Below are 20370 nucleotides of genomic sequence, written 5' to 3'. Positions count from 1 at the left end.
TTGTGCTTTGAATGTGTTGACAGTTTATTATCATTTCTTTGTCTTTTTAAGAATATTTGCCTTTTTACTATGCCTTATTTTTTCTGAATATGAAGAAAGCAGCCAACTATAATAACGAATATCCTCCGCTGCTTCACCATTTCATCCTTTAGGTAATTTAGTCTTTTTCAGGCCCTATAGCTTTAGTTTCATGAAAATGACTAAACCTGTTTCTTTTTCACTGGACTCACGGTAGTCTGTTAAACCAGCTTCTTTACAAACCAGAATCTTATTTTTTTCTCAAAATAAAAGCTCTTGAACTGATCATTTAGAAATTAAACCTGATTCTCATTTATTCAGTACATTACACCTGGCTCTTTAACATGTTTACTGTTTTGACTTGGCAGCAAAAGTTTTAAATACAGGTTTTGTGCTCCTCGTTTTGGTATTTTATACCTTTATGGTTTATAAATTTGATTTGTAAATAACTTTTTCCATGTTTGAAAACTAGTTGTCTTCATCAGGACACATCCACCAGGAGAGGAAGTTCATTTTAGTTGAAAAAATATCTAAAATAATAATACACTTATGACTGAAATAAGTCATAATGTTGGTTAGTTTGATATCAGGTCATAATTTGTTTCTTAATTGTCAACTGGCCCAAACAGGGATCTGAACCACAAATTGAAATCTTGTGTTTATCTCCACTTAACCTTAATTTTTAACTGCCAAGAGGAATGTGGCGATATATAATGGTTAAGTGCGTGGGCCTGAGATGGTTTGTTCAAAGGTGCAAAGTAGGAGGATGTTGGACAAAATGCCAAAGCAGAACACAAAGTGGGAGAATGTGTTCAGTCAAACCCAAAATATCCTTCTGTAAATCAGTATTTTTTTCAGTAAATGCTGCAAACAAGACCTGTGTGAACAGACATGTAGACTTGTTCCTTCCTGACGCCACTGAGTGTAACGTGACTGCAGAAGATTCATTTGGTACAAATCAGTTTCATCAGGACATCTTTTAGTTTACAGCACCTTTTAGAAACTTGTCTGAAGTCAAGTCACGTTTATTTGTAGCACATTTCAGCATAAAAACATCATAAATAGATTGAAACGGTCACTAGTTGTGAGACCAGTAACAAACTAATACAAATTAAATGATATCAGGTGAAAACATCAAGAAACATCAATATGTTGGTCAGTGTTCCTGTTATTATGGCTGAAAGCTGCTCTGAACAGGAGGTTCTCAGTCTGATTTAAAGGAACTCAGAGTTTCTGCTGATTTACAGTTTTCTGGGAGTTTGTTCCAGATTATTGGAGCATAGGAACTAAATGCTGCTTCTCCATGTCTGGTTCTGGTTCTGGTTCTGGTTCTGCAGAGCAGGCTGGAGCCAGAAGACCTGAGTGGTCTGGAGGGTTGATGCCCTGATAACAAGTCTGTGATGTATTTAGGTGCTAATTCAGGGATTTATAGACTAACAGAAGGATTTTAAAGTCTATTCTCTGAGATCCAGGGAACCATGGAAGGACTTCAGAACCGGGTCCATGTTCTCTACGTTCTTAGTCTTGGTGAGGACTTCAGAACCGGGTCCATGTTCTCTACGTTCTTAGTCTTAGTGAGGACTTCAGAACCGGGTCCATGTTCTCTACATTCTTAGTCTTAGTGGAAGGACTTCATAACCGGGTCCATGTTCTCTACGTTCTTAGTCTTAGTGAGGACTTCAGAACCGGGTCCATGTTCTCTACATTCTTAGTCTTAGTGGAAGGACTTCAGAACCGGGTCCATGTTCTCTACATTCTTAGTCTTAGTGGAAGGACTTCATAACCGGGTCCATGTTCTCTATCTTCCTGGTTTTAGTGAGAACACGAGCAGCAGCGTTCTGGATCAGCTGCAGTTGTTTGATAGATTTTTTTTTGTAGGCAGACCTGTGAAAACATTTTTGCAGTGATCAATGCAGCTAAAGATAAACGCATGGATGAGTTTCTCTAGATCTCATCTAAATACCTAAAAAAAATTGTCCCAGTCATATTTACAATCCTAGTACAGTAGAATGGTTCCATGCATGGAAAACATGTCGTAATGGGACTAAAGCTACCAGCATGGTATTTACATAATTACTGTTTTTACGCTTGGAGCTCTGCAGACATAGATAAATGTAGAAACGACAACGAACGCCTTTTTGTAGTTCTGGCAAATTAGGACATTGCATGGGTATCACTGCCAAGGACTAAATAATCCCCTGTATTAAATTATATTAAATCCCTAAATGCATTATATGTAAAGATGGAGCTTTTCCACATGTACCAAGATAAAAGAAAATCGAAATGCAAAAAGATCTGTGATGTGTCTTTTAAGCAATACTTCCCCTCCTCCAATCCAGAGGAGGCCTCCAACTGGCAAAATGAAATATCTTTAATTAAAGGTCACGCATGATAAATGTCCTCTAATATTGTCCTTTAATATTCAAAGCAGCAATTTTCTGACATTAATGTTCTGATTCTAATTTCCAGCTGATAAAACTAACCGATTCGTGCATCTTAACAAGCAGAAAGTTTGTTAATGGTGCCTTATTGGGTGAGAACCCCAAAAATCATTTTAATTGATTAATTGATTGACATCAATTGGAATGTAATTTTTTGACAATCAATGTCAACAATTTCTGTTTTTAAATAAATGTTTCTGTGTACTTGGGAGTCTCTATGAGTGGAGAACATTTGAATGCACTATCTCAATACGCAGTTCAGTAGAGTTCTTAACAATTTCACAAATTCAACATTTTTTATTTTTCACAGAGATTCTGTCGCCCAAGATGAAGGGTGCTGAAGCTACAAGTGGATAAGTCAAAATGTTTGGTTGTTCATGACATTGTTCCCCAGCGTACTACAAAAATGGCCGATCAGGGTGGAGTGGAACACCATGTGACCTGGAGGGGGCGGGGTGTGAAGTGCCTCCTTTGCATTTAAAGAGACGGCACCAAAACGCGTTGTTCTCAGAAAATGTGGGGGTAAATTAAAGAGGGATTCAGACCAAAGTGTTGCAGATGCACTTTATATAGACATCTGCATGATTAAAATGTGAAAAGGAAAAACTGAAAAGCTTGACAAGTTCCCTTTAAAACCTGTTTTTGTGTAGAATAATCTAGTTCAGGTTTGACCACTCTGAGAACTTGAGCTCTTGAGATAATGGTCATCAAATAAAATCAAAATTACTTTGAGAAACACATTAAATAATTTTTAATTTAGCACTGAGCAGAAAACTGTGAAAATGCTCTGCATAGCATGGGTGTAGCCACTGCTGATTCATTGTGGATAACCTATGGGGAGTGGTGGCCTAGTGGTTAGAGCACAGAGCTTCAGTCCAAGAAGTTCTCAGTTCAACTCCCACAGACTACCACTCTGGGTCCCTGAGCAAGACCCTTAACCCCCAATTGCTCCCCTGGCGCCGCACAGTGGCAGCCCACTGCTCCCCGAGGGGATGGGTTAAGATGCAGAAGTGAATTTCTCTATTGTGAGATCAATAAAGTTCAATTATTATTATTATTATTATATTATATTGTGTATTGATTTTTTTATTTTTTTGCACTTATGGTGATATGCATTTTCTAGTCTGGTTCAATTTGCACAGTTCAACATTTTAAGAGTCATCTGAAAAAACAATCCTCCTGCTTCTATTGAATAGAATAATTTCAGCACAAAAGTGCTGGGATTTATGTTGTTAGCATGAAAACGTGACAAATCCAATGCTTGTTTGTCGTAAAGCAGAAAAAATGGGATTTTCCCCTACGGTATATATATTTTCCCTAAATTTAGACAAAGTAGAACTGAATGGTACAAAAGTGCTTACACATAAAATTCAGAAGGTCCAGTAAATGGTCTGCAAACAATAGAGAAATGGCAAAAAAGTTCACAGAGGATTAAAATTTTAAACAGCTTCATTTGATTTAGGATTTAAAAAATAATAATTTAATACATTTTTCAGTTGTGATACTGTGGTAATAATATCGATGTGTGTGAAAATCGCTCATTTGTAACTGAGAAAACAATACTTACATATTTACACTGTACCAAAGGACAGAATTTAATTTTTTAATCTAAAGTGCTCTTAAACAATAGAGCATTACAGGCTGTGCACCAAAAGCAACGCAGAGATCACAATGTGCAATTAGAAAAATGTCTGTCGTGCTGCAACAATTAGAAATGTTCACCTTCTACTGTCAACTTTATTTATTTACTAAACTACATAATACAGCTTCTCTGTAACAGAACTCATAAAACATATAAAACACTCTGACAGAAGGCCGACCAGGCCGAAGAGGAGCAGAATGTAGTTTGTTTTAAAAGTAACGCATGATTAATATATCCTGGACTTCCATAATATTTGAACTTGAGCAGATATAGCTGTGAATAGCTGAGTTGGTTAAGAATTAGGTCGATAATCTAAAGGTCCTGAGTTAGAAACTGGAACACGTTCCTGTCTTCATGAGCTCGTATAACTCAGTTAAAACAGGTTTAGATGTTTAAAATCAGTCCTAGACATCACTCAAGCAATCACTTTTAAAATCATCCGATTTAGCCCATTTTGGCAAATCTAAGGCAAACTTCTAACAACTAGAAATCCCCCCTGAGTTGTTCTCTGCCACAAAGATTTGAAGGTTCCTGAGAATACTTTGAGTTTTACATCCTTGGTTTCACCTTAATTTCCTAAAATCTTTTTCTCAAGACAAAGCTGCTTTCTTTCTAAACCCGAAAAAGAGAGAAACGCCGAACCCATAAAAAAAAAAAAAAAACGTGCTCGTCATTGCTGTGTAATCAAAGCCGATTTCCCAGATTCCCTGAGAGGAACTCGGCTCACATTCATGTGTGAACACAGACTGACACACCGCAAAATGCTGCCGCAGCGCGCCTGCCAGCTGAAACAATGGGCCTCTGTGAAAATTTAGTGCATGTCGAATTAAGTCTTATTGCATTTTGAACTCAAGGGATCAAAACAGCAGAATTAAAACAAAATCCAATCTAATGCTGGCTGTGAATACGTGCCTGGAACTCTTTAGATGTTTTATGTTTCAGAGCGCTTTTTTTTTTTTTCTTTTAGGGAACGGTAAGGGAGAAAAAAAGAAAAGCATCATCCTCTTTCTCGTTTCCTCTCTCTGTACCTCAGGTGTACGATCTGGCAGATCCAGGTGAGAGTGTTGACAGCGCGCCGGGGTGCAAGCTCACAGACGGCGTGTGCGTGACGGCGGCCGGTCCTTCGTGTGGCGCTCACGCCTCCTGCCTCGCCGACTGGGGCTCCTTCAGCTGCGAGTGCCATCCGGGACACGCCGGACACAAGTGTGAGAGAGGTTAGAGGCGTTTGGTAGCAAAACGTACCTTTTGTGGATAATAAAAAAAAAAAAAACTGCAAAGCGTAATTTTAACCTCCACCCTTCAGCCGTCCAGGAGTTCTCCTTCGACTCGGACAGCCTGGTGCGTTTCCAGCTCAGAGGAGGCGGCAGCTCCCGACGCACCAACATCCAGATGCTCCTCCGGACCAGAGCCGCCTCGGGGACGCTGCTCTCTGTGGCCTCCCGGGACGGCAGCGAGTTCATCATCCTGGAGGTCAGGCTGACTTTCAGTTGCCAGATTTAACTACTCTCCTGCTAAATGACCCGTCCATGCCGACATAAACAACAGCTAGTTTAAGCTTTCACTGGAACCCCACTCTGGCTGAGGCATGTTTGACTTTCAGTGTCCCAGTGTTGTTAACACTTTTTATAGAGCACACAACAGTCACAGAGTAGATATTTTGCATACAAGAGGTGTCTTTTCATGTCAAATGGCTTCAGATTTGGTCAAATCAAGCTTTATTTAATGCTGTTTGTGCTCTGATTGCTAAAACCAACGAGCGTTCACGGCCTCGCTCTTGTTCTGTTTCTCTAAAAAGCTCCCAACAGATGTGAAAAGCTTCTTCTAAAGGGGGATAACTCTGACATTTTACTAAGGTTAATTGTCTCACTCCAGAAAGCTTTCTTTACTGTTAAGTTAATTAGCCAAATTCATGTGTATACATTAGTTAATATTTGAAAGTGAACCTGTCCTTTGTTTAGTGCAATGGTTACACGTTTGAAACGTTTGGATGTAAAAACAGTCATAGCTGTGAGATGATTAAATATGACCAAAGGTATCGTTGACGTTCACATGACTGAGAAGTCTTTCTGACGTTTAAGGGTGTTATAAATATAAATATTGTGGAATCCACTTATTTTTGCTTATCCAGTGTAACTCTCAGGCCAAGTCCGCTTCTGATTGGTTGGTCGCTACATAGTGATGACTCCTCCCCCTGAAGACACGCCCAGCCGAGTCAGATAAACCTAATCCCCATTATGAGATTGTAAAGATTATTCCTGTGTTGCTTTTGTCTATTTTTTTGTAAGTTTATGCACAATTACAAAAACAAAAACTAATTTAAAGAAGCCTCTCAAAAAGACCATTTTGGCCTTTCAGGGCTTCCGTACCGTACCCAGTGATGAACCCTTTAAATTAAATTTAAAAGTAAATATTTTTTGGACATGAAAGAGGTAAAAAAAAATCTTCATAGTTAAATTTATTTAGATTTTATGCTTGAATGCCTAGCAGGCACCTTTTTCTCTACATGTCTGACTAAAACAAAACTTAGCCACTTACAGTTTGGGCACCATCGGCTGCTGCTTCAGTCAAAACCAGGAGCTCTAACAATTTGGTCCATTAATTGTTTATTTTTAGCACATGGGCTCAACAAGCAAGAAAAATGCCTTCTGTGTCCAATGTTTTATGAAACTTTTATTTTCGGGTCGGGAGAGATCGGCGACACACAAATAATGACTCAAACACTGATCCTGCTAGAATAATTGTGCCCTCTTTATTATTCCCCACAGAATACAGCAAAAACAGCAAGCCCTTCGCAAACACCAATTCTGCTAGGATAAATGTCCCCTTTATTCCCCACAGAATATAGCAAAGTAGCAAGCATTAAAACAACGAGCTTTCAAACAGGCGTGATGTTCAACAGATTCTATAATCAGCTCTTACCCTCGGCACGGGACTGGAGAGCTGGTCAGTCCGGATTAGAGCAGCATCCACGCTGCCGGGCGTCTATACGAAAAACCCACGGCAGACTCTACCGGACTGAGGGCGGCCTCCTCTTTATATACTCATAAACAAAGCATCAGGTGGAAGCGAGAATGGCCAGTTCTCTTTCCCAGCTGATCTGTTTGTCCCATTTCCAAAACATGTTTCCAAAACAGAAACCGTTCCCAGCATCTCAGCAGTGTGTGAAGCAAAATAACCTGCCGAACCCAATCTTTCCTCATTTACTGAACTTTTTTTTTATATGTTTGCTAAAAAAGGATTTTATATTTTTGGTAAAACTAACGTCTGACGTTTTTAAACTGGTGGTTTCCCCTTCAGATCGTGGAAGGTCACATCTCGGTGCGCGCCAACCTGGGAGACGGCGCTCGCTCCCTCCAGCTCCCGGGTCACAGAGTGGACGTCGGACAGTGGGTCCTGGTCAGCCTCGGTCGCCATGACAGCGCGTTCACCCTGCGGCTGGAGCAGGGAGGCGGCTCACGCGAGGTCCAGGCTCAGCTGGGGAGCCGCAGGGAGATCCTGGTTCATCCGGCCAGCCTGATGGTCGGACACAGACCGAACGCTGGAGACAAGGCCGACTTTCAGGGTGAGATCTTACTCTCGTCGGTTTTCGTCTCCCCAAAAGTATTTGCATTGACCTTAAAAATTAAAAGAATTGACCCTAAAAATACATAAGGTGGTAAATAATTGGCTTGACATGTTTCGGGTCCCTGTTGATTTGGTATTTCCTTTACAGTATGTAGGAAAAATAATTAAATTGTTCTGGGCTTTTTCACACGTTGTCTCATTATAACCTGCTAGTCCAAAGAAGCAGGACAAGCTTCGGCGTGGCAAATAGTGTTTAGCAACAGCATGATGTGAGCTTAGAGCAGGGGTGTCCAAACTTTTCGGTACAGGGGCCAAAATTGTCCAGTTAAAGGAACTCAAGGGCCAAAAAACCCCCACAATTATTTTTTTTAAAACCCCAAGAAATTATGTACATTTTTTTACCTGCTCTACAAAATACCTTTTAAAAGGTAAAAAAGGGCTTTGCTCATTTGTCATATTAAAAGATGGTCGTCCCGCTTGCAAATTATTTTAAATAATTTTACTTGACTCTTATTGGTTTAGCCATATAAGAACAATATTTGGCTCAGTTGTTCTTTGAAAACACTTGCTGTAATTAGCCAATTTTAATAATTAAATTCAAAGCAGATTTAAGGCACCAAAGTTTGCATTTGAGTAATTAAATGTCACTGAATAGATGTTACCATGAAATTAAAGAGAATGTCAAAAGTGTGTTTATTTAAAGATGAATACTTTGTGTTGAACTTAACATTTACAATTGTAGGCTTTTTACTTTTCTGTCATAATTTTGCCCTAATTAAAAACTAAAAAACTTCCATTTGCATCAGCCACCTGGACCAAATCTTTCTTGAAATGCTGTTGGGGGCCACCCAGGATGAGTCCAGGGGCCACAAATGGCCCCCGGGCCGCACTTTGGACATGCCTGGCTTAGAGTAAAATCATTAATAAAATTGTATTTTTGCAAATGAGAACCAGTGAATTTGGATCTGTGCTGCATTAAAAATCCCGTTTCTGTCTCCGGCGCAGGCTGTCTGCGGGACGTCCGCTTCAACGGCCACGTCCTGCCTCTGGACGGGCAGAGTCGGGACTTGGTGACGGTGCTGGAGCGGCGAGGGGTCGCCTCAGGCTGCGCCAGCGACTCCTGCAGAGGCCAACCCTGCCGCAGCCCGCTGCGGTGCATCGACCTGTGGAGAAAACACCAGTGCAAGTAAACGACGGGGGAACACAAAGCAGCATTAAACTACAGTAAACGTATTCAGATTTGAGTTTTTTTGAGGCCGGTTGGTACCGTTAACGTATCCTGTGATCTCGTCCCAGGTGTCCGGGCGCTCAGGTGACCGTGACAGAAGAGTCCGGTCTCCAGCGCTGTGTGCCATCGCCCTGTGGGCCGTCCTCCTGCCGTAACGGCGGCGTCTGCCATGCGCTCTCGCCCGACAGCTACCAGTGCCGGTGTCAGGAGGGCTTCCGGGGTCAGCGCTGCGAGCTCGGGCAGATCAAAGGACAGAGGATGGCTGCTCTCAGCCCCAGCTCCATCCTCGCCATCAGCATGTGCCTGCTCGTCTTCATCGGTAAGAGGCAACAATGATTGATCAGGTGAATTTTAAGAGGCTGGGTCGAGCGAATCTTGCGACGTTCAGATGAATGAAAGTTCACTGAAGCCATGCAGATTTAAGCTCCCATCCCAACATAAAGTGAATAAATGGACAGAGCTACAGAGTCAAAGAAGTCCCATCTGAGAGAATCAAAAGCCATTAAAACGCCTGAAGTTTAATCCACACATTTACACACAAAAAGTCTGACATCCAGACCTTTTATGTTCTTGGCCAGAAAAGATGTCCGACCTGTTTTTATTTGCCAAACACCTCGATAATCTTTAAACGGAGTCAGCTGAGTGGGTTAGAGCATCTGAGCTCAAACCTGACTGAGTTAACCCGGATTTGTCAGGAGGAACGGGCTGAGCAGACCTCTGTCAGAATATTCCCAAAAGGAATAATCCTTAAAAGGTTATTCTAACACAAGGGAAGTGACTTATAAAAACATTCAATCTGATTTAATGTCAGACTGTAAATAATAAACTACAGCGTCGGTTTATCATCGGGTTGCAACTGTATATGCAGTCATATATGCGCTCAGATTAAAAGTACCCTTTGAGAATAACAACCACTAAGCAGGTATTAATCATACTTTTCATTAAGTCCCATATTTCTGTATGACAAATCCTAAACACTGCAAAAAAGGAACTAAAAGCAAGTACAATTTTCTTGAAATGAGTGTATGTTTCCTTGATTTCAGCAGATAAATAACACTACCTGCCAATGGAATAAGAGTTTTGCACTTAAAATAGGAACAATTCATCTCCATCATCTTATTTCACTTAGTGCAGGATATCTAATTATCTTATTTTAGGGGTAAAATACTCATTCCATTGGCAAATAGTCGTATTTATTTGCTCAAATCAAGGAAAAATACACTAATTTCAAGAAGATTTTATTTACTTTAAGTTCCCTTTTTACAGTGAATGTCACCTTTTCATTAGGTGTAATCAGAAAAATCATCATAATTAATAGAAATAAAGGCTCAAAAAGATCACTCCGCGTAGTTAATCCATATTTTGTGTCTCACTTTGTGAACTGAGTTAGTGAAGTAAATCAACTCTTCAGTAACATTCTAATTTATTGAATATGAAGGGAGCTCACATAAGGTCAATTTAGCCTTCCTGTCCAAAGAGTTTGCTCATCGATAGTTTTTCCATCGGATCTGGAGCGCACAGCGAGAGAAGCGGCTTACGTAAAAGTTCGGGTCAGCGGTTCAGGCTGACCTTGGGTGGCAGCTGCCAGGCTGGGCAGCGTGTCTTTCCACTGTGGACTTTATTTCCTAACGTGCTGTTGTGGACGGACTTCTAGTTTAGCTTGGAAATTAAAACCTCGTAGCAGCAACTGAATGCAAAATGATGTGGATTCATTTGTTTTTACCCAATATCATACCACTGCTCCTTAAACCAAATATTTTGATGTTAGACAAAACCAGTGATTCTTAAATATTTTGTGTTGCCCCCCTCCCTCCTTTGAAGAAAAAGAAGTTTTCAGCCCTCTGGTCCCAACAAAAGAGATCAAAAACGTAACTTTTATCATTTTCTGTTTTAATGCATTTAAGCTGTCGTTCTGAAGATTACCCACAATTCCTTTTGAAAACCTATAACATATATATAAAGGATCATTTCTAGCGTATAACAATGGTTTCTTTCTTTTTTTTCTTTTTTTCTCTTTCTTTTTTTTCCTTTTCTTTTTTGTTTTTTTTTCTTTTTTCTTCTTTTTTTCTTCTTTATTTTAGTTGAAAAAACAATGGTTTCTTTCAACTAAAATATTTCAACATTCCCACACATTTTTTTATCTATATAATATCAACAACTATATAAATGGCTTTTAACGCATACATGCAGGCAACTTTTAACTACCTATGAACCTCATGTGATAGAAATACTTTCAAGAAATTAATATTAAAGACAAATTTATGTTAAGTTCTGAACCTTTTTAGGAGTTTATTAATAGTATTCATTTTACTAATGACCACAGGAACAGACCAAACAGCAGAGGGTGCTGCTGTCACGTTTAGCATAATTTAGAATACAATACCATCAAGCTCCCCTAGGGGGCGCACCCGACTCTTTGAGAAGCACTGGGCTAAACTGTGAGACACTTTTTTTTTCCTAGTCCCTCGTTTTCCTAGAAAAAAACTTTAACAAATTTGAGTAACTTCAGTCGGTTTGGGACATTTTCCACTTTAAGGTTAATATTGTGACCGTAAAAGAAAAGATGCACGGTTAATCTCCTCTACCTCCTGTGTGTGTGTGTGTGTTTGTAGTCGTATTGGTGGCGGTGACTGTTTGGAATCAGAAAGGCAGCCGAAACAAGTTCAGGAAACGAGGAGTTTACCACATCCCTGCTGAACACCAGAGCTGGGAGGACATCCGTGAAAACATCCTCAACTATAACGAGGAAGGAGGAGGAGAGCAGGACCAGGTACCAGGACCCAGTCGCTACACATCATGTTCAGCGATCTGCTTTTAAAGTGTCGCTTTGTCTTCGTCTACACTCAGTCAGAACATTTCTGCAGAGAACAGGTCGATCGATACCAATGAATCCTTCAGTTTTATGGCTTCTCGTCACGTATATTGTAGGAAAATGGGAATTAATTATTAATCTGATACGTCAATCAAGACTAGACTGAAGAGCACTGTACTTACAAGGGGAAGGCTGTTCTAGTTGCAAGTTGAAATGCCAGTAATGCTGGTGTCAGTAACAAGATGAGTGACTTTTCCCAGTAACAGTGTATTTCTGTCCGTTCGGCTCACAAGTAGGGATTGGACACTTTCAAATCAATTAAATTTTATTTATATAGCGGCAATTAATGATACATATCATCTCAAGTCTCTTTCCAAAGTCAGACTCCATCAGATCCTCCAGGTTGGTGAGAAAGTTTCCTCTCTAAGGAAACCCAGCAGGTTGCATCAAGTCTCTCCAAGCAGCATTCACTCCTCCTGAAAGAGCGTAGAGCCACAGTGGACAGTCGTCTGCATTGTTGATGGCTTTGCAGCAATCCCTCATACTGAGCATGCATGAAGCGACAGTGGAGAGGAAAACTCCCCTTTAACAGGGAGGAGAACCTCCAGCAGAACCAGAACCAGGCTCAGTGTGAACGCTCATCTGCCTCCACCCACTGGGGCTTAGAGAAGACAGAGCAGAGAGACAGAAAGCACAGAAGCTCACATTGACCCAGGAGTACTTTCTATGTTAGAGAAGACAGAGCAGAGACACAGAAAGCTCAGAAGCTCACATTGACCCAGGAGTACTTTCTGTGTTAGATGGTAATAGAGGATGATCTGCCTCCCCTGGATGATGTCAGAACGCCAGACCAGGTGTACCTTCTATGAAGAGAAATTGACAGAAAACAAAAAGTTAAAAGTTGGAATAACGACAAACAATGCAGATTGGAGTGCAGTAGGAGAACTCAGCAGAGAGAGAGAGAAATAGACCCTGATGTCCTCCAGCAGCCTAAGCCTATAGCAGCGTAACTATAGAGGTAGCTCAGGGTAACATGAGCCACTCTGACCAGAAACTTTGTCAAAAAGGAATGTTTCAGGTCAAAGTTTCCTTTTATTGGACATTTCAAACAAGAACAGCTGAACAAAGTGCTTAACAAAGCATTAAATCGACATACCTATGACTACATGGCAAAAATTACGACAACTTGCCATATAGCGCGATTCTGAAAAAGAAAATAGTGAAATAAAAGCCTCAATATTCTGACCATCTTTAACCCAAAGCCAGTGAACAACAGTTCGCAGCTCCAACTTGTAAACATCGGATGTTCAGTAGAATAAATGGCGTCAAGGAGGAATAGAAATACCCATAAAATTTCTACAACAAAGCCTTAATCATAATATAATTATCCTCTCGGTGTCGTTTGTGTCCTCCACCCTTTCAGAAGGCCTATGACATCACGGAGCTGAAGCGTCCTCTGTGCTCCAGTCTGTCCCAGTCGTCCTCCTGCACCACCGCCCCGCTCATCAAGTCCTCCCCGGGCTCCCAGGAGGAGGTCCATCCGTCCAGCTCCTCCTGCAGCTCAGGCGCTCCCTACCTCAGCATCCCTCACCACCACCACCACCACCATCACCATCAGAACGCGGTCAGCGGCGGCGGCTACAGCAGCGACGCCACCTACGCCAACTACTCCTCTCAGGCGGGCAGGGACCCGGAGACGAGCGACGCCGGCTGGTATGGCGACGCTCCGCCGGCAGCTCGCTCCCACGTTGACTTTAAAAGCTACGTGGAGCGGATCGTCTGGGAGGCGGACAACGACAGCGCCGCGTTTCCAGCCGACGCCTACCACGTCTGGTGCGTCGAGGGCTCCGGGTCCTCGGCGGGAAGCCTCAGCTCTCTGGGGTCGGCGGTGTCCTGCAGAAGAATGGCTGCCGGGGACCAGGAGGAGAAAGAGGAGGAGGAGCAGGAGGAGGAGGAGAAGGGAGGAGGTCTTGTGTACGACAGGCTGTCACGGTGGGGCCCGAAGTTTCAGGCTCTGAGTGATATGTACGACCGGCCGCAGCTGGGCCTCACATACAGGGACGCCATCGCCTACATCCAGAGGAGCCACAGCCATGACCCGCTGCCCCAGCACCACTAGGCGGAGCCAATCAAACGGTCAGATGGTGTTTAACGGGTGGAGAAGTGCTGCATTCACACAATGTCTGAAAACAAACTAATGAAACAGTGATGACTGGATCCTGGAGCGCTAACAGATACGATTATGGTCACTTCAGGGATATTTATCCAGGGGAGGAACGCTTAGATCCAATAAGTTACGTGGGGCACAAAAACTAAACACCTATTAGCAGCAATTAATTTTTTTGGGTATGCATACAACCTGACTGATCAATTTCAAATTAAACAGATAGATTGGCAGAACAACAGAATAAAAAAATGAATTTTATATAAGCTAAATGTAATTTAATTTTATACATAAAATTACAAATAAAGGCTCACTCATAATGTTAATTTAGTGAACAGAAAAGATTCACATCAATCCTTCAGTGAGCCGCTAAGGATAACCATCACTAGATAGTCTCACACTGTCCAGCAGAGCCTAAACGTAACATCTGCATTTCCAGCATTTTGATTGGACGATCCGAGCTTGGGGCCATAGGATTTGTGCCCCACGTCTGTTGGGCATGCTCCCTGTGATTTCAGATGTTCATTATTTAAACAAACGTTGGGGACCGGCCCCAACATCAAGGCGCCTCAAGAGGATTTAGCTACTGAGCTTAGATACATAGACACACATGTTAATAACACAATTTTATTGGTAAGGGAATCAGTCTTTTTTACAATATTACCTGACCCCACTGGCCCCAAATGCAGAGATGCTACAGGTTATATCATGTTTAGCTAAAATCCTGCCATAAATTAGCTAAAAATCAGTCCCAAAAACCATTATGGAATATTAGGTCCATATCAGAGAGATGCAACAAGCTAGCAGTGCTTCTCTGTGCTTCTCAGTTGGCCATAATGTGCAATGGGAGGAATAAAACCAAAGAAACTGTAGTTTTGCATATGAGTAACTAAAAATTTAGAAAGGATACGCAAATATAAATGCCAAAACTTAATGCATTCACAACTAGAAATGTCTAGAAATGCCCCACTTTGTTTTAATTTGTTGCCACTGGCTGCTGTGCTGCAATTTTTCGCTGTCAGAGAGTCAGAAGCAGAGGTTAGCCCTGCAGGAAGGCCCTGTGGGTTTGAAACCCAGCCTGGGGTCTATTTGCATGGAGCTTGCATGTTTTTCCCATGCATGCTTGGGTTCTCTCTCCAGGTACTCCAGCTTCCTCCCATAAACATGCCCGTTTGGTTGATAGCTCTCTCTGAGTGTGTTTGGTTCTCTGTGTGGACTCCACAGGGTTTACCCATCCTCTAGCCCAGCGATCAGCAGATGTAGACAATCTAGTAACGGAGTTTAAATCAGACGTTGTGTGAATGCAGCCGCTCCGCTCCCATGTTTTAGCCAGAAAATCAAGGACACATTCAGGGTTGGAGGCTCGTTGTGTTGTGCTCATTTATTCAGAGAAGTTGTGATTCAGAGCCTTGAAGAAGAAAAAAACAAAAGAGAAGCACAGAAAACTCGTTACCGGTTCATTTACCGTCTTCACACTGCAACATTTTTCTTTTTCCATTAAAATCTGCTCTTTGTGATGTAGTTATTCGATTTGTGAGAGGTTTCTGGGTCGCTGCGCTCTGCTCTGGCAGAGTGGGACTTTCAGGGTCGAAGAGTGTTTTTCCTGAAGCAACGTCACCGTGAAGTGGTGCGAGAAGCTTTGAGGGGGGCTGGAGGTCGGGCTGAAAGAATTACACTGCTACACTTGAAACCTCAGAAAACTTGAAGGCCTTGAACACGACTTCCAGCTGTTCTCACAGAGCATTTCCTTTCAGCATTTTTTTTTTTTATTTTAGCATTTATGTTGAAAATTTCAAACCCAGAAGTCTTTTCAAGGATTTTTGCAGTTTTTTTTTCTTTGTAAATAAAGATAAATCAACTAAGATGCTTAAACTCCCAGGTTAACAAATCGGTCTAAACACTCAGAAGCAGGCTTTTAATTTGTCTTTTCTACCTTGTTATTGCACTAAGAGGATTCAGTCTGTAGACAGGACTGAATAATCAATTTGAGAAACAAAACTTTTGTAATATTAGCGGGTGAAACACTTTTTTTAGCCCACAGCGTTTCCACCTTGTAAAACCAACTTTACTGGTACATTTTTGAATAAGATTATTTTTCTACTCCCTTAAAGAAGTTCATTAAAGTTCCTCTCTGATGGTTTTCGGTTGTGCGCTGTTGACATGCTGTTTGGCAACACTCGACTGTTTCTGTCCTAAAACTCACTGTGTTACGTAGAAATTTGACCTTCGAGCTGTTTTGAAACTCGTATTTGGTGAAAACAAGACAGCAGGAACCCTAGTTTAACATTTCTGCAGCAGAAGAGGAGTTTGTTAATCTGTTTACCTGTTTGACTCATACCAACTTTTTTCTTTTTGTTTGTTTGTTTGTTTGTTTGAGAGCGGCCTGTTGCACGTTTATCATCCAGACACCAGGTGGTGCTAGAGAGAGAAGAGATGGAAGAAACTAAATAAAATATGCACTAAAATGTGTTTTAAACAAGAGAACACCTTTCACACAGACCACTGACTTTTTGGGAATCTTTTAGACATTATATCAAAGGTAAAAAAAAATAAAAATAATAATAATAATAATAATAATAATAATAATAATAATAATACAGTAGAGCATGGAGCCAGTCTGTGGTCATACATGTTTGGGATCTGAGGATCTGATTTGCTTTTTAAAATTTACCTTTCAGCCCCGCTACAGATCTTAGCATCCCTGGTAAATACACGAACCAAGCCTTAAAATAATAATAATTTGTCTTAATGGAAGATTTTCAGAAATAAAAAATACTTTTGAATTAATTTCAATAAAATTAAAAAAAAACACTCCTTAGTATTTTATAAATTTAGATGACTGACTAAATGTTACATAAATAATAGAGAGCTGCTAAAAAACAGTCAAAGTATGAAGGGGCCGTTCCAGTTTCCGACTAATAGAACGCACCGTTATCTTCCTTAGCTTTAGCTCTTTGAAAATGGAAAAAACAAGAAAACTTGCCGTTCAGACAAGGCAAATGCATGTTGATCCTGACAAGTCAAAAAATGGCAACTGGACAGGTTCTTGAATTTAAACGGGGAAGGAAAAAATCTCCAAAGCCTTTCGTCAGTGACAGCAACTGCAATATACGCTGATTGTATTCACACAGTTGAATATAAAGAATATGTGCAGGTATTGTTTTATTTATTTGAACATTAATCTGGATATTTAGCTGTAGAAATCGGTTCGGTTCAAAAGAAAGCACGAGGATCCTCGTATGTTGTGATCCTAAGCTATAAGAATCTGCATCTGTTGTGTTCTCACTGTTTTATTTTCCTTTTCTCATCAAAGTTTGCAGACACAAAGGGCCAAATCCTGATTAAGACAAAGGGACGGCGGAGACGCCAGGCTGCTTTTCTACTATCTTAATCTCAGCAGCAACCTGTGAAGTTTATTTAGTGCTCACTTAAGAGTCTTTTCACGGCTCAGCTGCTGTAAATTCAGCTGTAGCCATTTGTTTCACCTGCATTAAACCAGGCTGTAAATTTGTCTTCCTGAAGGTGCGATAAGGAACGGGAACTGAAGATGTTGCCCTTGAAAAAAGCAGAACAATTGTTTTCGCCACACGACTTTCTGGACTGATTTTTGAGCATTTTGTTATCAAAATGAAGGCAGGTGATTTGTTTCTTGGAGGCTGATGAGTTTAACCTGAATCACTTGAAAGGGTTGATTCCCAGCCTCCCGCTCAGCCAGGTTTGTTTTCATCACGCCGCCTGATGAATGTAGATTTACACGGAGAGGAGAGGAAGACTCCTGGACGGGATCTAAGAAACAAAACAATCAGTTAAATAAATAAAAGGTTTGTTTTAAACCCAATAATCAAATCAAAATTCCCCTGCCAACGCAGGAACGTTTCGCCTCCTCTCACATTCCTTCTCTCTGTTGTGGGAAAGTTTAAGTTTGTGTTCAGAGTTCGCAGCAATTCCCTTCAGATGGTGGAACAGGTTTTCAGTTTCTCTTCTGGTGCCGGAAACAAAACAGAATAAAATCAAAATAAGTCCTGAAAAAAAAAAACAGGCTCAAAGCTATGCATCCAAATGGAGTTTTGTGTGTGTATGTGTGTGTGTGTGTGGGCCTGAAGCAGATGTTGACAGATGTTTTGCTCATTTCTGTGCTCAACATCTGTTGTAAATCCAGTAACAGAGGTGTGAATGTGTTGCCTCATTCAGACACATTTCTTGTTTTGTTTTGTTTTTTTCCTGTAGTGACTTTCAGTGCTGAGCAGAGATGAACTGTGTAATATGTTGTACATAGAGACATTTTATAGCTGCCTATAACGGATTATTCCTTTTGTATGTGACTTTTAATAAATAAATAAATAAAAAGCCTTTTTCCCCCATAGAGTTTGTCTGGTGCGTGCGGTGCTTTTTGTTTGGTTCCAACCTAAAAAAAATTAGACCAAAACAAGTTTCCTCATTTCATTAAAACATTAATATAAAAGAAAATTACAGAATTTAAATTGCTGTATTTACAAAAACTTACATTCAACATTTATCCATAGTTCACATGGTTTATGTGTTCACTCTGGAGATTTACAGTCACCGGTTTGTTGGATTTCCACTTTTTTGGCTTTATAAATGTTGAAGAGAACCTGCATGTTTATAGATAACATACAGGCTCATCTTAATGAGTTCCACTATTACAGAAAACATGATTATTTCAGGAGCTCCAGTCTAAACGCTTCATTACACACTGCGATATATTTCAAGCATTTATGTCAATGATCATAGTCTACTGACGAAGAAAACGCAAAATTCAGTTTCTTAGTAAATTAGGATATTTCTGCAGGCCAGCGTTGGAAGGAACTCACAGACACATTTGATCCCAACAAAATGGGTCAGAAATGTAACTTTTATTGTTTTCTGTTTTAATGCATTAATTAAGTCGTTCTGAAGATTACCCAGAATCCCTTTTTAAAATGTATGACATATATGTGGACTGGGTTCATATACAAAGGGTTTGTCACAACTTGGTTTCAACTTTGCCAACTTTGCCAAAGGCAACTTGTAACTTGCAATGAACCTCATGTGGCAAAAAGAATATCAAGCCATTAATGTTAAAAAGAACCTTCAGTTACAAAAAGTTTTTAACTTTTTTAGGAGTTTCAGAATCGTATTCATTATACTACTGACCACAAGTGCAGATCAAACAGCAGGGGGCGCTGTTGTCCCAATTTAGAGGGTCTGTATTTTCTAAACAGAAAAATGTAAGGCTGTTTTTAGACATCATAAACGTAGACGCGTCGTTGGGCGGGGTCAGCCTGTGCTGCGATGCGTCAGAGCGTCCGCCATGTTGAATGTGGCAAATCTGCAGTTACTCAGTCACTTAAACAGCATCAGAGGGACTTTAATCTCAGAATATACTTTGTATTCGTAATATTTGTATTTTTGTAATATTACAAGTTTATTTTTGTATCCCTTTAGCTTCATTCTCCTGAATTTATTGTCGTAAAGAATAAAAATAATTAAAATAATCTAACCTGGCCCTATTACTCCAGGAGCAAAATAATTCTGCAAACTGTGACTATTCTGGAAATGTTCCATCTTAATTCTCATAATACGACATTTTTCTCATAACATTACCACTTTTATGTTGTTGTTTTTTTTTTTTTTTTTTACTTTATTGTCCTAGGTCTTTTTTTTTCTCATATTAGTTATTTTACCTCTTTAATACTCCCCCAAAAAGTCTGTTCCTAAAGTTTCACATGTGACACGGTTTTATGAAATAATGAAGACCACAATGTTTAGATTTAACAAATTTATCCTTGTGTTCATAACACATACACATACAGTATATATATACACATACATATATACATTTATATATATATATACATATATACACATACATGTAAATATACATATATATACACATACATATATACATTTATATATAGATATAGATATATAAAATCACACAGCTATTTATTTGGCTTATTTATAATACTTGAAAATCTATATATGCACATCTGCGTCTAAATACAATAGTCTGTACTGTATGCAAGCTAAAAACCTTGAAAAAGAATGGTCTTTCACAGCTTTTTCCTAGTTTTGCCACTCTGCAGCTTTAGTGTGTCCAGTTTTGCAACATGGTGCAGCCTTAGTTTATAGAAGGCAGATACAAGTAGTGAAATCAGCCAGAATACATTTCCATGCAGCACAGGAATGAGGCATCTTCTCTGATCCACGTTCACTACAACAAAACTTCTGCCACATACAATATGGCGGTGACGTTGACGTGCGAACCTGCGCCCAACGACGCGTCTACGTATATGATGTGTATGGTTTTTGTAACACCCTGTAATACCTTTAGCCCACTAGTTGGGAAGCAGTGCTTTAATAGCTGCCTTCAGCTTACTGTTGGGTATCGTTGGTTCGTTAAGGTCAGGACAGTTTGCTGGCCAATCAGGACGTGACCCAGGGACGTCATGGTTATTAAAATAGGAACCTTTGGTAGAAATGCTGGTTACAATCACTGCA

The 20370-nt window shown here is 40.4% G+C and overlaps 1 protein-coding gene across 1 annotated transcript in view; it reads left to right on the top strand.

Moving 5' to 3' along the window:
• Positions 1-18234, top strand: part of si:dkey-22o22.2 (neural-cadherin) — a 167872-nt gene extending 149638 nt beyond the window's left edge. The window contains exons 28-34 of the mRNA XM_012876676.3: positions 5135-5315; positions 5405-5571; positions 7399-7663; positions 8671-8851; positions 8962-9212; positions 11506-11663; positions 13129-18234. Coding sequence (XP_012732130.2) covers positions 5135-5315; positions 5405-5571; positions 7399-7663; positions 8671-8851; positions 8962-9212; positions 11506-11663; positions 13129-13824 — 1899 coding nt within the window. The 3' untranslated portion in view covers positions 13825-18234. The remainder of the gene's footprint in view (positions 1-5134; positions 5316-5404; positions 5572-7398; positions 7664-8670; positions 8852-8961; positions 9213-11505; positions 11664-13128) is intronic.
• Positions 18235-20370: the final 2136 nt, after the last annotated feature.

The sequence above is a fragment of the Fundulus heteroclitus genome, chromosome 3 (genome assembly GCF_011125445.2).
Source record: "Fundulus heteroclitus isolate FHET01 chromosome 3, MU-UCD_Fhet_4.1, whole genome shotgun sequence".
Lineage (NCBI taxonomy): Eukaryota > Metazoa > Chordata > Actinopteri > Cyprinodontiformes > Fundulidae > Fundulus > Fundulus heteroclitus.
This window is presented reverse-complemented; position numbering and strand designations above follow the sequence as displayed.